At 35.6% G+C, this 17,511-nt stretch overlaps 1 protein-coding gene across 10 annotated transcripts in view; it reads right to left on the bottom strand.

The window, feature by feature from the left end:
- mcf2l2 (MCF.2 cell line derived transforming sequence-like 2) overlaps nt 1–17,511 on the bottom strand; it is a 111,246-nt gene that overhangs the window by 48,989 nt on the left and 44,746 nt on the right. For all 10 annotated transcript variants that reach the window (XM_039657536.2, XM_089125021.1, XM_039657540.2 and 7 more), the window contains exons 12-15: nt 16,537–16,728; nt 11,824–12,001; nt 11,417–11,520; nt 9,265–9,353 (exon numbers count right to left, since the gene is read on the bottom strand). In XM_039657536.2, coding sequence (XP_039513470.2) covers nt 9,265–9,353; nt 11,417–11,520; nt 11,824–12,001; nt 16,537–16,728 — 563 coding nt within the window. The remainder of the gene's footprint in view (nt 1–9,264; nt 9,354–11,416; nt 11,521–11,823; nt 12,002–16,536; nt 16,729–17,511) is intronic.

Raw genomic sequence — 17,511 nt, 5'->3', positions numbered from 1 at the left:
TATTCTTCTAAATATCAAAAAAAAAAATCAGCTGAATACATACGAAAACGGTAAAACCCAACTGTTTAACTCTGGGGGAGTGGTAAAATGAGCCTATTTCCAAAAAAAAAAGTGGAGTATCCCTTTAAGTTGCGAGCCAGCACCAGCAATTTTGATCATTTTCACAAAACTTTCATGGCCCAAAGAACATTTTGTTGAATGAATATCTGAACATGCAATAAATTAAAGCAACACTAAGTAAGAATTTTTACATTAAAATAATGTTTTCAAAATCGTTTCAGTGGTTCATCAAGTCGTGACATGGTGAAATGCATTAATGCCACCTCTTTGCGGTCCTTTATCTGATATAGCTATGTAAGATTGCCAGATCGAGTCGTGAGACCTAAGAAAACTACAAATTTACGGCAAGAGTTAGAATTGCTGATAACTGGAGCGTACCACTACAACTAAACTTTCATAAAATCATGCATACTACTCTACCTTGGCGGTAATGGACAATTCCGCTTCCAACCTGTAGGGCGACTGCAGAGGAAAAGTCACTTTGGTGTTGCTTTAAAAGAAATAACAGAGCCTGTGCTTTTAAACAAAACAAAATAATGGATTCCTATTTTAACACTTGAATGTGGGTATAATTTCATTTAAAAAAAGCAACATTTTGAACAAAAAGCTGAAAAAAAATGACTACAAAGTAGTCAAGGACTAAATCCGAATCGAAACGAGTAGATTGAGTCCATCAACACCCTCAAAGCTTGCAAAGTCCTCTATCTCTTCTTACACATTTTCGTTCAGTAATGTTCGGCAGTTTTGATTTGTTTGCTGTTTGATGATCGTATTAGCTTATGTGTTTCTGTTCCTTCTTCACTGGTTTTTGGATCAGGAGATTTGGTACTCTTTCATGCGTAATTGCGTCCCCAATCGTATAATAGTGAAAACATGAATTGCCGGGAAATTCTGTCAATGGCGGGAAAAGAGTTAATCCATTTGTGCTGAGACTTGATGAATCATTTTTTGCTGCATTAAAAGTTGCGAGTCATTATTGCGGCTATTTCTGTGATCTCATGTGGTTGACAGGTTGTACTGCCCTCGTGCCGGAAACACATCATCAGAGAAGAGATGTCGCTGGAATTGGCTTTATGCACAGCTGCACTACTTCCTGAACTTAAGCCAGCTCCTTTTATTATTATTATTTTTATTAAACCTTTATTTAACCATGGGAAATAATCACATTGAGATAAATATCTCATTTACAAGTGAGCCCTGGCCAAAATAGCAGCACACAATATACATAACTACATAAAACAGATTACACAACACACACATATACAAAAATAAAACAAGCGTTAAAACGTTAAGAGCAAGTGCAGACAGATTTGAGTAATATGTTTAAATTGAAATAAGTCTCTCATTTATTGAAATAAGTTTATCAAGTTTCAATGAACTTTGGATCTCATTCCAAGCAGCTGGTGCGCTATAAATAAAAGCTGTTTTTTTTTCCAAACTCTGTCTCCGTTAAAGGAACATTTAAAAGAATATACTGTATCTACTTGAACGTAGATTATACCCTTGACTATTAAAAGTTAATAAACTATTCATGTATTGAGGAAGCTGGCCGACTAAAGCCTTGTATACAAGTATGAGCTAGTGTTTGTATCTTCTTATGTGAAGTGAAGGCCAACCTACCATTTCATACAATGCACAATGATGAGTGTGATATTTTGTGCAAGTTATCCCTGTGTCCTTGTTTCCTGTCTGCCATTATTGGACAAATTGATTAATCCAGGTGTGCCTGACCTCAGTAGTCACGGCAACAATAGTCAGACACACCTGAATTAATCAAGTTTGCCCAATAATTGCAGACAGGAAACAAGGAGCTGGCTTACGTTCAGGAAGTAGTGCAGCTGTGCATAAAGTCAATAGGGAAGGGAAAGTTATTTTCACTAAATATTAAGGGGAAACATTAAAATAATAAAATAATAAAAATGGTTCACTGATAAATCATTAATAATACTTTGATTTCAAATTGACTTTAAAACTGGATTAGGATAGTAATAGTTGAAATTAGGTGTTATTTTTTTCATATTTGAGTAAAGAAAAATACCTGTTAATGTTTAATTTTAACTTTAACAACCATTTAAGTTTGAACGCTATTGTTAACATTTTTTAAGGTATTATGCTGATGCTATTATAATTTATGTTGCTTAGATCAACGAGAAGCAGCTGCACTAATGTCAGTAACAAATTATTTCTTCTTTGTTCAATGCACTATTGGACGCTATGTGCTTGACCTAGTTTCTATTCGGTGTCAGTTTAAATCAGTTCACCTGTTGATCGTTAATCAACTCTTAGATCCCTCATTTTGTTCAGGGATTCAGTTCATTGTCCTGTCTAATAATTGTTTAGAGGTTGTTTATGCATTTTGCTATTATTAATTAATTAAATCTATTTCCTGGAATGTTCCTTCATGACATGCTTTCTTGCAACAGACACCCGTGACACTGTCTCTTAAGGAACTCATTGACATGCACAACATAACCACATAACCAAATATTAACCACTAATATCTGTGTTTTTGATGACATTGTGGAATGTAGGGGAGAGTGGGGCACAACCTAACGCTTATTGACTTTCTCAGTTTGTGTAAATCTACTAAGGGTTTAGAGTATTAATTTTTCCCGCATTAATTTCCCACATGTCTAGTACAATTATGTGGTTTTGTTTTATTAATACAGTGTATACTTTTCTTCTTGATTTAACCTGAAATAATGGAAATGAAATGAGACGACATGCCCCTTAGGTGACATTGTAACATGTGAGGGGCACGTTGTAACATCACCATATAACATCTTAAAATGCTATCTGATCTAATCAAAAACATATACAAGTCAAAACAAAATATTTTTTTAATAAAATGCAATTATTAACTTTTTCATATAAAATAATGGGATTTTTTTAATAATTAAAAATAATCTCATTTTTGATTTTGCCAAAAATCACACTGGAAAACACAGCTATACAGCATTGTTCAAAACAAAATTCGACATTTTGAAAACAGTTCGACATTGCACAACTGATTCAGATCACTTGAATGTCACTGTGATTACACGAGGTAAAAACGATATAAATACTGTTCGTTTTCTCACAAAAAACGCTCGTTTCGTGTCTTAGGCCATCAATGTGTACTTACATTTACGAGTCATTAAATCATGTTTAATTTTGACTTGTCTGTGCATGCTTTTTGGTGGACCCCCTTAGCCTCCAGTGTATGACTGATAGACAACAACAGTTTGACTGAATTGTCATCTTGGATGCCCTTGAGGTAAGCTAAAACATATCAAAAAATTAATTTCAAAGTGAATTATCCCTTTAACCTGCTTGACCCTTACAATTTCAGAGCTATATTTGGTTTGTATTCTACAAACATATCTGCCATGAATTTTAGTCCAAGGCCAGTATGGGATTTGTATACAATTCAAAGGACTTTAAAATGGATTCTGAATAAACGGAAGTCAAGGTAATGACCGAAGAAATTGTGTGATATGTTCATGATTGGCAGCAGTGTTTCATATGAGCTGCGATTGTCTAATAGTTTTTTAGTAGTTTGGGAAGTCTACTGAGGTAATCTAACCTGGTAATAAATGCATGAATAAGCTTCCATGCCTTGCTTAGACACAAAGGATCAGATTCAGGATATGATTTTTAGATCAGGCTTTGATATGGCTTCTGAAGCTAAGATCAGAATCCAGGATGAAACCAAGATTCCTGACTTCATGTTTAGATTTTAGACCCCTGGGGCCTCATTTATAAAATGTATATGAGTATTGTGGTCAACGGTGTGCTAAGATCTAGTAATACAAACATTGAAATTTTGCCAGTAAGTATTTAGCCGACTATATTTTAATATCTTAATCAGTGCTGTCTTTGTGCTGGGATGTGTCCAAAAACAAGACTGGAAATCATCCAAATAGTCAATAGAGTTTAGGAACTTGCTCAACTGATTGAAAACAACCTTCTCTGTTACCTTGCCAATAAAGGGGAGATTTGTGATAGGTCTATAGTAACTATAAAAACTGATTTATCCAGAACGATCTTTAGATGAGGCATTGGGAAAATGTCAGAAAGAAGTAAGGCATTTACTGTCTCTGTCAGGTCAGATTCTAGACACACTTTTTAAAGAAGGATGTGGGTAGAGTGTCAATATCAACTAGATAAGTTGATCCAGGAACATTACTTGGGGAGATCAGAGTGACGTTCAAGACACGCATGTGGCATATGTGGATGTTTTAAGGTGCTGCACTGTTTTGCCATCAGTTGTCTTAAAGTTAGCCATAGTGACTATCCTACGCTGATGTGGTGGGGTCAGACTAACCTTGGAGATACAAGAGGACCTGGTACCTGCCATTTTAATGTTATTTTATCACTGAAAAGCATTTATGTATTTGGGTTGGGTTGTGAATATTTGCAGTTTGTTGTAAGTATTTGTAAGTATTTGAATATAGTATTTGGTTGTGTTGTGAGTATTTGCAGCACATTTCTGTATTTGCTTGGGTCTGATTTTTTTGTTGGTTGCGAGTATTTGCAGTTTCTGTATTTAGTTGTGTGGTGAGTATTTGCAATGTGTTTCTGTATTTGGTTGGGTTGTTTTTGGTTTGGTCTGATTTATTTTTGGTTACGAGTATTTGCAGTGTGTTTCTGTATTTGATTGGGTTGTGATTATTTCCAATGTGTTTCTGTATTTGGTTGGGTTGTTTTTGGTTTGGTCTGATTTATTTTTGGTTACGAGTATTTGCAGTGTGTTTCTGTATTTGATTGGGTTGTGATTATTTCCAATGTGTTTATGTATTTGGTAAGGATGTGAGTATTTGCAATGTGTTTCTGTATTTGGTTGGGATGTGAGTATTTGCAATGTGTTTCTGTATTTGGTTGTGATGTGAGTATTTGCAGCACTTCTTTTGTATTTGATTGCATTGTGAGTATTTGCAATGTTTCTGTATTTGGTTGGGATTTGAGTATTTGCAGCGTATTTCTATTTGGTTGGGATATGAGTATTTGCAATGTGTTTCTGTATTTGGTTGGGATGTGAGTATTTGCAATATGTTTCTGTATTTGGTTGGGATGTGAGTATTTGCAATATGTTTTTGTATTTGAATTGGATGTGAGTATTTGCAATGTGTTTCTGCATTTGGTTGGGATGTGAGTATTTGCAATGTGTTTCTGTATTTGGTTGGGATGCAAGTATTTGCAATGTGTTTTTGTATTTGGTTGGGATGTGAGTATTTGCAATGTGTTTTTGTATTTGGTTGGGATGTGAGTGTTTGCAATGTGTTTCTGTATTTGGTTGGGATGTGAGTATTTGCAATGTGTTTCTGTATTTGGTTGTGATGTGAGTATTTGCAGCACTTTTTTGTATTTGATTGCATTGTGAGTATTTGCAATGTTTCTGTATTTGGTTGGGATTTGAGTATTTGCAACGTGTTTCTATTTGGTTGGGATATGAGTATTTGCAATGTGTTTCTGTATTTGGTTGGGATGTGAGTATTTGCAATATGTTTCTGTATTTGGTTGGGATATGAGTATTTGCAATGTGTTTCTGTATTTGGTTGGGATGTGAGTATTTGCAATATGTTTTTGTATTTGAATGGGATGTGAGTATTTGCAATGTGTTTCTGCATTTGGTTGGGATGTGAGTATTTGCAATGTGTTTCTGCATTTGGTTGGGATGTGAGTATTTGCAATGTGTTTCTGTATTTGGTTGGGATGTAAGTATTTGCAATGTGTTTTTGTATTTGGTTGGGATGTGAGTATTTGCAATGTGTTTTTGTATTTGGTTGGGATGTGAGTGTTTGCAATGTGTTTCTGTATTTGGTTGGGATTTGAGTATTTGCAATGTGTTTCTGTATTTGGTTGGGATGTGAGTATTTGCAATGTGTTTTTGTATTTGGTTGGGATGTGAGTATTTCCTGCACTTTTTGTATTTGATTGCATTGTGCGTATTTGCAATGTGTTTCTGTATTTGGTAAGGATGTGAGTATTTGCAATGTGTTTCTGTATTTGTTTGGGACGTGAGTATTTGCAATGTGTTTTTGTATTTGGTTGGGATGTGAGTATTTGCAATATGTTTTTGTATTTGGTTGGGATGTGAGTATTTGCAATGTGTTTCTGTATTTGGTTGGGATGTGAGTATTTACAATGTGTTTCTGTATTTGGTTGGGATGTAAGTATTTGCAATGTGTTTTTGTATTTGGTTGGGATGGGAGTATTTGCAATGTGTTTTTGTATTTGAATGGGATGTGAGTATTTGCAATGTGTTTTTGTATTTGGTTGGGATGTGAGTATTTGCAATGTGTTTCTGTATTTGGTTGGGATGTGAGTATTTGCAATGTGTTTTTGTATTTGGTTGGGATGTGAGTATTTGCAATGTGTTTCTGTATTTGGTTGGGATGTGAGTATTTGCAATGTGTTTCTGTATTTGGTTGGGATGTGAGTATTTGCAATGTGTTTTTGTATTTGGTTGGGATGTGAGTATTTCCTGCACTTTTTGTATTTGATTGCATTGTGCGTATTTGCAATGTGTTTATGTATTTGGTAAGGATGTGAGTATTTGCAATGTGTTTCTGTATTTGGTTGGGATGTGAGTATTTGCAATGTGTTTCTGTATTTGGTTGGGATGTGAGTATTTGCAATGTGTTTCTGTATTTGGTTGGGATGTGAATATTTGCAGCACGTTTCTGTATTTGATTGCATTGTGTGTATTTGCAGCGCATTTCTGTATTTGGTTAGGTTGTGAGTATTTGCATAGCATTTCTGTATTGGTTGTGTATTGGTTTCTAGTGTTTTTTTTTTCAATTTGTATGTGTTTTCTTCAGTTGTAGCACATTGAGCTCTCTCGCCCACCATACTTAACCCAAATAACTATGGTCGCCTATTAAATGTGTTTATATTTGGACTATTTTAGACCGAACGGGACGACAACTGCTGCGGAGTAGCCCAGTACCTACGTGACACTAAGTTCTAGGGGTGTAACGGTACACAAAAATCACGGTTCGGTATGTACCTCGGTTTTAAAGTCACGGTTCGGTACGTTTTCGATACAGCAAAAAGAAAGAAATGCCAGAGAAATTTCCTATTTGTTTAAAGAAAAAATATTTTTAAATTAGTGAGAGTTTTCCTAGATCTTAAAACTTTCAGGTTTATAAATGGGGGTCTTCTTTGAAGGATGAACAAATAATGTTTTGGTCATAACATTAAAAATAACATTTAAATATATATTATATTTAAACTATATATATAGTTTAAAATATTCTGACTTACTCCCAGAGTGAGTTTTAATTTTAGAACGTTCCCCCTTAAATGTTTCCATGGCAACGCGTCATATTTGTCACGTGACACCATAGCCACAATAATGAATGACAGATGTGTATCACTTTTATTTCGTTTTTCCTTTTTTATTTAAAATATTCACAAACTTGCTTACCGTGTCATCAACTATCTGATTTTCCGATTGTCAAAAATGTGTAAGTGAGTGTGGTTGGTCATTTAAAACCTTTATAAATAATCTTGATCTTGATCTATAACGTGAGATGGACGACACGTTTATTTGCGCCGCAGTTCAGAGAGTCCTGTCAGTCATCATCAGTTTCTCCCGAAATATATGTAAGAAAGTGGCCGGTGAAATGTGAGAAGAATAAAGTAAACTTTATAGTCACTTCAACTATGTTTGTCTGATATGAATAACACACGTTGGCAAATTATATTTGAATAGATTGTTATTGCTGCTTCCACAGACATCCGTGTGTATTTTACAAACTCCAAATGTACTGTTTTACTAGTGCTTAAGTGAATTTCAATGTCTGAAACATAAAATAAACATTATGAAGTTGAAACACTGCATAGTTTTGATAGCCTATATGACAGCGCTGTCCGTCTCTGGCTCAGTGCCAACCAAAGCGCGAATCTGATAGTGATGTCACGTCACTGAACATTATACATCCCATATGGGACTGTACCGTTCTAAAGGTTAAACATTTCATTTGTAAACATGAATACAAAAATTAAACTGAGGGGGCACAAATCAGATCTGAGGGGGCAATGCCCCCTTTTTCCCCCTCGTGGCGCCGGGCCTTAAGCAATCGTTCGGTTTGTATGCGTATCGAACCGGAAGCCTCGAACCGAAACGGTTCAATACGAATACATGTACCGTTTTACACCCCTACTAGGTACTAAAAGTTACAAATTAAGAGCTTTTCAAAAAGACTCATGTTTCTGCAGGCGAAGTTGTTGAGGTCAATTGATTTCACAGAAATCAAACACAGTATACCAGCATAGAGACTAAACTCACACCATTTTACAAGGCGAAAATGCACTGCTTATGTGTTTTCACAACTCAAAAAAGATGCATCACTTATAACACCCAGCAAAGTGTGTCAAAATGAAATGTACAAAAGCAGAAGCAGAAGCAAGCCTGGAAGAAAAATGCAAATTATAAATTATGTAGTGAAATTAGAAACTGTAGTCATGGTTGTTCAAAATACAAAAGAGACCATTGTTGTGAAGAATATCAGTGTTTGAAAACAGTAATGAGACTCAACAGGGACAGGTTTGTTGACCTGTTTGGGGTGAACAATGGGGCCCAGGACCAGGATACAAAACTACTGAGGTATACTGTATACTGATATACAAACGAGTTAATCCTGTATTCAGAAATGCATGAGATTAACTCGTGTAAACAGTGCTGGCATGTGGGGTTGTGTGGCCCTAGGCGAGATTATGTAAAAAGGCCCCACTGGAGTAAAAACTATCATAACAATTTTATGAGTGAATAGAAAGCACGTAAAAAGACACTATTATTTTCAGCATACATATGACAAAACTATTTTAAAGGTGCAAGTGAGCTTGAAAAATTAAACGTAATACATGAGCACTATGTACACGACTGAATACATGAGTACTGAGTACACGAAACACAAATAAAGAAAAACAAACTTTGTTGAATTGTAAATAAAAACAAATTAAAATATAAAATAAATAAATTATCTATAAAAAATAAATAAAAGGCTACAGATCGGTCAATATTTCAGTGTCTAAAAAGTGTAACATTCAACATACATATGTAAAAATATTTAAAGATCTTTAAACAAAGAAGAGTGCAAGGATCCTTTTCGTAAGGATAGTTTCTGACACCACTTAACACATTTACCCCTTTTGTGATTTTGACTGGAAATCTCTTGTGTCGTGCAAGACGCTCTTTCTCAAAAGACATGTTTTTACCTGCGTCTGTTTGAAAGCGACTCTTCTGTTTCATTGTTCATGAGAACATGAGTCGAACCACCTTGGCCTCCTTCGTGCATGACCTCAATCTGTGAGAATCCACAGGAAGACAGAAAATGTGTGTTAAAGAATCTAAATTTAAATAAAAACAGCGTTATGTATTCTGAACGTATAATTTGTAATGATAGATAAACTTTTTTATTAAATACAATTATTATTACATGCAAGAACTAAGGTAAAAATCTATTACAAAAGTCTTCTATAGACAATCTACAAACCAGTTATATTACGGCAATAATTATTTATCCCTTAAAGCAGTAAGTAAAGGATTAGTTTTATTTATTTATTTTTAATTTAATAACAGTTACTTATAATGGAACTGCATTATATACTCTAAAGACTATAGAGCTATTCTATATAAAACAATAATGGATTTAGCATTACAATTTAGCATCTAATGTTAAAATGTTAAAATGTATGTATTAAATACAATTATTATTACATGCAAGAACTAAGGTAAACATTTATTACAAAAGTCCTCTACAGACAATCTATAAACCAGTTATATTACGGCAATAATTATTTATCCCTTAAAGCAGTAAGTAAAGGATTACTTTTATTTATTTATTTTTTAAATTTAATAACAGTTACTTATAATGAAACTGCATTATATACTCTATAGACTATAGAGCTATTCTATATAAAACAATAGTGGATTTAGCAATTAAAAATTTAGCATCTAATGTTAAAATGTATGTTTTCAATGCTGTCTTCTCCTTTTAAATACTTTGGTCAGTTCATTAATAATTTAAGCAATTTTATATCATTTATTTAAAAAGATCCTGGAATCCTGGAATGTTTTCATCAAAAACCTTAATTTCTTTTCGACTGAAGAAATAAAGACGTGGACATCTTGGATGACATGGGGGTGAGTAAATTATCAGCAAAAGTATTTTTAAAAGTGAACTACTGTACTCCTTTAACACAGTAGTTGCAAAGTTCAGGGGCGTCGCAACCGTGGGGGATGTGGGTGTTTTAACACCCACACTTTTCCCGGTGAGAGTGTTCAACACCCGCACTTTTTCTGCCTTTTTTCACGCAGTTTTACACAAACGCCTTCCTACAGTCGCTCCTCCGTTTCTCTGGCGCTCAGTGTGTGTGTGTGTGTGTGTGTGTGTGTGTGTGTGTGCGCTCGCTGCGGCTGTCTCCTCTCAAACATGACACCGGCTTTGAGTGTGTCCGGCTGATGATTAACTGTTCTGCCTTAAGTCCCGCCTCTCTTGATGTGTTAGATGTATCGGTCAGCTCTCGCTGAGGAGGCGGGAACTTATGGTTGTTTACATCTACCTTTTTTTCAGGTACTTTGAATGAGTGTTTATTAAATGCTTTCGAGGTTTTAAAATAAGCTTGATATGTGTTTGGGAAGATGTTATGTTTCTGTTTTATTGACATGTCCAGTGTTTTCATTATTATATTTCGTATTTTTGGATAAACAGTAGCCTACAAGACTTGCGTTAGGCATTCTGTTTGTAATGCTGCGTGATTTGAAAAAAAAAAACAAAAAAAAAAAAACGCGCTCTTTGCTCACACGATCAGCATGGTGTTCTGTGTTTTCTCCTAAATAAAAGCTCAAGGGTTTATTTCTTACAAGTGAAGAAATTAGGACAAAAGTATTGTAATTTTGATAGCGTAATATAGAATATAATGACAGACTCTATATCATAACTATAAAGATGTTTGAGCCCTCTTTAGGTAAGCTACAAGTCAATGTTTTTTCGTTGTTCAATGTCGTGCACAGGCCTGGGTCGAATCCAGTTGAAGCTCTTAATTTTGAGCTCTCAATGTGCTCCAGATTGATGCATTTAACCTTAAAATGTACCAAATTTTCTTGCGGGGGACCATGCCCCCGAACCCCCCTAGAGGGACAGGGGTCTACGTAACATGCCCAAATTTAAATGACACATCCATCCCCTACACTTTTCAAAAGCTTGCTACGCCTCTGGCAAAGTTACATGTAGTCAGTAGAATGTCTAAAATGCATTATTTAAAAAGTGTAACCTAACTAATCCCTAACTAAAACTAAATTTTTTTATACATGCAACTGCCTTTTAGACGTTTTTTTTTTTTTTATTTCAAAGAAAGGCTGATGTACCTTGATTCCACCTTTGGCTTTGCGAATATTTTTCCTCCTTGCCAGCTCTGCATCACTGGGCTGCTTATTGGTACAGGAGTTCTCTGTAGCTTTGCGATTTGATGCTGTAGAGTTTAGAACATAATTAAACAAGCTGGAAAGCCTTCATATTTACCACTTAAATACTTCAGGGTACAAAGTGTAACTTTCTTTTTTTTTTTTTCCTGTCAGAAACATCAGCAAATCTGCATAAATGTGAGCACTGGTACTACAACAAGTGCATTAACTTGAACAAAACTTCACTCAAACTAAAAGTTTATGATCTTGAAATGAGGACATGCTTCTGGGAAAAACGTAGTAAGCATACAAAAAAGGACCACAAACCACTGGAATGGATTTCTGTGAAAATACAAAACTGGTTTACTCACCAGCTGCAGTGGGTGGTGGGGTTTTAGGTGAACTGCGTTTTGGTGAAGATTCTGGTCGAGGTGCAACAGGTTGCACTGGCCTCGTTTGCTTTGTAGACAGCTTTTTCAGACTTGCATGTCTTTTCTCAAACATCTCCTGAACATCATCTAGCCTTTTAAGAGCAGTTTGGGCTTTGCTCTGCAGGGAGGAAGACACAATAATTAATTGATAATAAATAGCTGGCTGCCTTTTCCATTTGATGACATGGTTAGAGACAGATGGTAAATATCATATATATCATCATATTTTAAAATGTTTTATATTAATCATGACATTTAATAAAATATAATTTATTGTTCATACTGTAAATCTATATTCTAAATTTCAATGATTAAATCTAGATTATTATGGAATCTCCATCAATGCTTTCAGCATCTTTAATTTGTAAAATCATTTTGTTTCTGTATTTTCTAAATATATTTATATTAGCATATTTTAATGACAGTATATTTATTTAACAAAAATCATTTATTTTTCAAAATAAACAGGCAGAAAAAAGTACAAACTTTGCTAAAGGGATTGTTTTGAACAAGTATTTACTAAAACATATTTTTTTGCCTAAAGTATTTGCATAAAAACTATGCCTTTTGCCATGCTGGTGAAGCTTTTACCCTGTGTGTGTGTGTGTGTGTGTGTGCTACTGTAAAAGGCAAACCTTGCAACCTCAAATATTTATAATATTTTTAAACAAAATGGTAATGCTTTACTATAAGGTTCATTAGTTAACATTAGTAAATGCATTTACTAACATCAACTAATGAAATGCAATGTGTTAGTTAGTGTTTATTAATCTTTGTTAATGTTAGTTAATACAAATATAGCTGTTCATGTTAGTTCACAGTGCATGCATCTAATGTTACCTAAAACAACCTTTGATTTTAATAACATTTTAGTAAATGTTGGAATTTATATTAACATTAATGCATTAGAAGTATTGTTCATTCTTAGTACATGTTAACTAATGTTATTACCTAATGTTAACTAATAAACCTTATTGTAAGTGTTACCAACAAAACAAACCACTTTTATTGTCTATTTTTATCAATGTTCAATAATGATATATATATATATATATATATATATATGATTTGTTCTGCAATCATACACTATAGGAGCAGTGAAAAGAATGTTTCTTAAGGTGTGTCTTTAGCCCTGTTGTGTTGTGTTTTCTTAAAGCTGCAGTCTGCAGTTTTTCCTCTTTGTCGCAATCTCTGTTCAAAATCTGCAATTGCAGTCATTCGCAGAATTATTAACTTTACGTGAGCTGAAATTCGACACCCTCGACACGGCACAGCGCAGATGAACACAATGTTTGAGGAGAGTGTGAGGCTGTCAGTCACCACGCCGGTGTGGATACTGGCATTCAGAATCACAGATTATTCTTTTTGGAAGTATGACCAACATAAGAATTTTCACTGTAAAATGTCATCTAAACATCCACTTTTGTTCTGGTTCTGACATTTCAGTAAATCGATTATGATTAACTCTAACAATCGCTTATAAGTTATCATATCACTTTGTTCTCAAATTGTTCATGTTAACAACGTAAGCAAGCATTGCGTGACTACATGTAATGTCCTTTTTCGATATGTGTCCTTGTTTTGGCATGGGTCCGGTTGCAGTCTCTATTTTTCTGTACCCACTCCGAAGTCCGAACGAAGTCTTTTAAATTTTACAGTGAGTGAATCTGTTGTCACTGGCGATAGTCGTTTGAAGTATCATCTTGTCGTTTGGTGATTGCCATCAAATTGATACTTTTAATTATATCAAATGCTGTGAGAAAACGCTATAAATCTCCACCTCCAACATCCTCACTCGCAATATAGCCTACTAGCCGAGACTCCTTTATGTGTACGGATGTGACGTAATGACTCAATATAGCCTACTAGCCGAGACTATTCTTTATGTTTACAGATGTGACATAATGACTCAATATAGCCGACTAGCCGAGACTCTTCTTTATGTGTACAGGTGTGACGTAATGACTCAATATAGCCGACTAGCCGAGACTCTTCTTTATGTGTACGGATGTGACATAATGACTCAATATAGCCTACTAGCCGAGACTCTTCTTTATGTGTACGGATGTGTCGTAATGGCTCAATATAGTCTACTAGCAGAGACTCTTCTTTATGTGTACAGATGTGATGTAATGACTCAATATAGTCTACTAGCCGAGACTCTTCTTTATGTGTACGGATGTGACGTAATGACTCAATATAGCCTACTAGCCGAGACTCTTCTTTATGTGTACGGATGTGACGTAATGACTCAAAATAGCCTACTAGCCGAGACTCTTCCTTATGTGTACAGGTGTGACGTAATGACTCAATTATATCCTACTAGCCGAGACTCTTCTTTATGTGTACGGATGTGTCGTAATGGCTCAATATAACCCACTAGCAGAGACTCTTCTTTATGTGTACAGATGTGACGTAATGACTCAATATAGTCTACTAGCCGAGACTCTTCTTTATGTGTACAGATGTGACGTAATGACTCAATACAGCCTACTAGCCGAGACTCTTCCTTATGTGTACGGATGTGTCGTAATGGCTCAATATAACCCACTAGCCGAGACTCTTTTTTATGTGTACAGATGTGACGTAATGACTCAATATAGCCTACTAGCCGAGACTCTTCTTTATGTGTACGGATGTGTCGTAATGGCTCAATATAGCCTACTAGCAGAGACTCTTCTTTATATGTACAGATGTGATGTAATGACTCAATATAGTCTACTAGCCGAGACTCTTCTTTATGTGTACGGATGTGACGTAATGACTCAATATAGCCTACTAGCCGAGACTCTTCTTTATGTGTACGGATGTGACGTAATGACTCAAAATAGCCTACTAGCCGAGACTCTTCCTTATGTGTACAGGTGTGACGTAATGACTCAATTATATCCTACTAGCCGAGACTCTTCTTTATGTGTACGGATGTGTCGTAATGGCTCAATATAACCTACTAGCCGAGACTCTTCTTTATGTGTACAGATGTGACGTAATGACTCAATACAGCCTACTAGCTGAGACTCTTCCTTATGTGTACGGATGTGTCGTAATGGCTCAATATAACCCACTAGCCCAGACTCTTCTTTATGTGTACAGATGTGACGTAATGACTCAATATAGTCTACTAGCCGAGACTCTTCTTTATGTGTACGGATGTGACGTAATGACTCAATATAGCCTACTAGCCGAGACTCTTCTTTATGTGTACGGATGTGACGTAATGACTCAATATAGTCTACTAGCCGAGACTCTTCTTTATGTGTACAGATGAGATGTAATGACTCAATATAGCCTACTAGCCGAGACTCTTCTTTATGTGTACAGGTGTGACGTAATGACTCAATATAGCCTACTAGCCGAGACTCTTCTTTATGTGTACAGATGTGACGTAATGACTCAATATAACCTACTAGCCGAGACTCTTCTTTATGTGTACAGATGTGACATAATGACTCAATATAGTCTACTAGCCGAGACTCTTCTTTATGTGTACAGATGTTACGTAATGACTCAATATAACCTACTAGCCGAGACTCTTCTTTATGTGTACAGATGTGACATAATGACTCAATATAGCCGACTAGCCGAGACTCTTCTTTATGTGTACAGGTGTGATGTAATGACTCAATATAGCCTACTAGCCGAGACTCTTCTTTATGTGTACAGGTGTGACGTAATGACTCAATATAGCCTACTAGCCGAGACTCTTCTTTATGTGTACAGATGTGACGTAATGACTCAATATAACCTACTAGCCGAGACTCTTCTTTATGTGTACAGATGTGACATAATGACTCAATATAGTCTACTAGCCGAGACTCTTCTTTATGTGTACAGATGTTACGTAATGACTCAATATAACCTACTAGCCGAGACTCTTCTTTATGTGTACAGATGTGACATAATGACTCAATATAGCCGACTAGCCGAGACTCTTCTTTATGTGTACAGGTGTGATGTAATGACTCAATATAGCCTACTAGCCGAGACTCTTCTTTATGTGTACAGATGTGACATAATGACTCAATATAGTCTACTAGCCGAGACTCTTCTTTATGTGTACAGATGTTACGTAATGACTCAATATAACCTACTAGCCGAGACTCTTCTTTATGTGTACAGATGTGACATAATGACTCAATATAGCCGACTAGCCGAGACTCTTCTTTATGTGTACAGATGTTACGTAATGACTCAATATAACCTACTAGCCGAGACTCTTCTTTATGTGTACAGATGTGACATAATGACTCAATATAGCCTACTAGCCGAGACTCTTCTTTATGTGTACAGATGTGACGTAATGACTCAATATAGCCTACTAGCCGAGACTCTTCTTTATCTGTACAGATGTGACGTAATAACGCAAAGACATGCTCGAATCTCCTGCAGAAATCCACCAGTACCACTGGAATAAAAAACATTATTACAAGTTTACCGCTTTGAATCGAGCTAAGGCAAGCGGATAGTTTTGAACACTGGCTGGTTATGTATTTTCTCAAATATGTATTTTGGATCATTTTTAACTAAAAAAAAGCTACGGACTGCAGCTTTAAGGTGTCCCTGTATGTATATATATATATATATATATATATATACTGTATATGAATTCCACTGTTTACAAAAGCATTCAACTGTTATCAACTTCACTTATACCTTGACCAGCTCTGAGAGGATGATCTCGTACTGGTTGCCGAGGTCTTTGAGATGACTGAGCTGCTGCTCTTTGGCTGTTTTCATGTACCTCTCGATGTCCTTCAGTGCTGCTTCTGCACCTTCCTGGGTCTGGCATCTGTCTACCGCCTGAGAGGCCAACAGATACACTCCACTTTCACACCACTGGTTCACCTGCCAACAAACAAACACAGATGCATCTATTTGTCCTGGACCCCATTTAAATCACAGTAAAGTAAACTGTGCAGGTTATCTAATTTGTTCATATTCTAACCCCAACCCCACACCAAAAACGACAAGAACTGTTCAAACGCATTCTCAGTCTCATCGAGCTGCACTAACAACCTGAGACAACTCCAAAACACGAAATGAATAAAGATACAGTAGCTCTGCTGTAATAACGTCATTATTTTTTATAATACAAATCATTTTATTCATTCATTTTACAACATGCAGTAGTGGCCAAAAGTGATGTCCGACCTAAAAAAAATATTTATGAAATATTTGGTATGCATGTTGTAAGGTTGTGCCTGGAGTGTAAAACAATACCATCATATCATTTGTCATGACACAATAAAACATAATGAATTGAGCTGATGTCATATTTGGCCAATATCAGTGTTACACTCATTATACTCAGCCTATAATTCAATAAATAACTATGTGGCATGTATTAGCTCCTCTGCAACCAAGGAGGATGTTGTTGAAATGGCTAAATCTACTCAGTCGGTTTTGTATATTCAAAGTGTTCATGCTCATCAGTCCCTTGACCTTAAAGCCACTGAAACTTTCTTGAAATTATAAACCAGAATTGTGGTAAGTCATGCAGGTCTTCCAATGAAGCTCAACTTTGGAGGATTGGGAAAAAATTAAGCAGGACACATGCATACAATTTAGTCAATGCCCAGGAGAATGGCTGTTATAAAAATAAAAAAATAAAACAAGGGAGAAGCAACA

This window comes from Pimephales promelas, chromosome 21 (assembly GCF_988280905.1).
Source record: "Pimephales promelas chromosome 21, fPimPro1.hap1.1, whole genome shotgun sequence".
Classification (NCBI taxonomy): Eukaryota; Metazoa; Chordata; class Actinopteri; order Cypriniformes; family Leuciscidae; genus Pimephales; species Pimephales promelas.
Note: the sequence above shows the minus strand (reverse complement) of the source record. Positions and strands in the feature narration are given on the sequence as shown.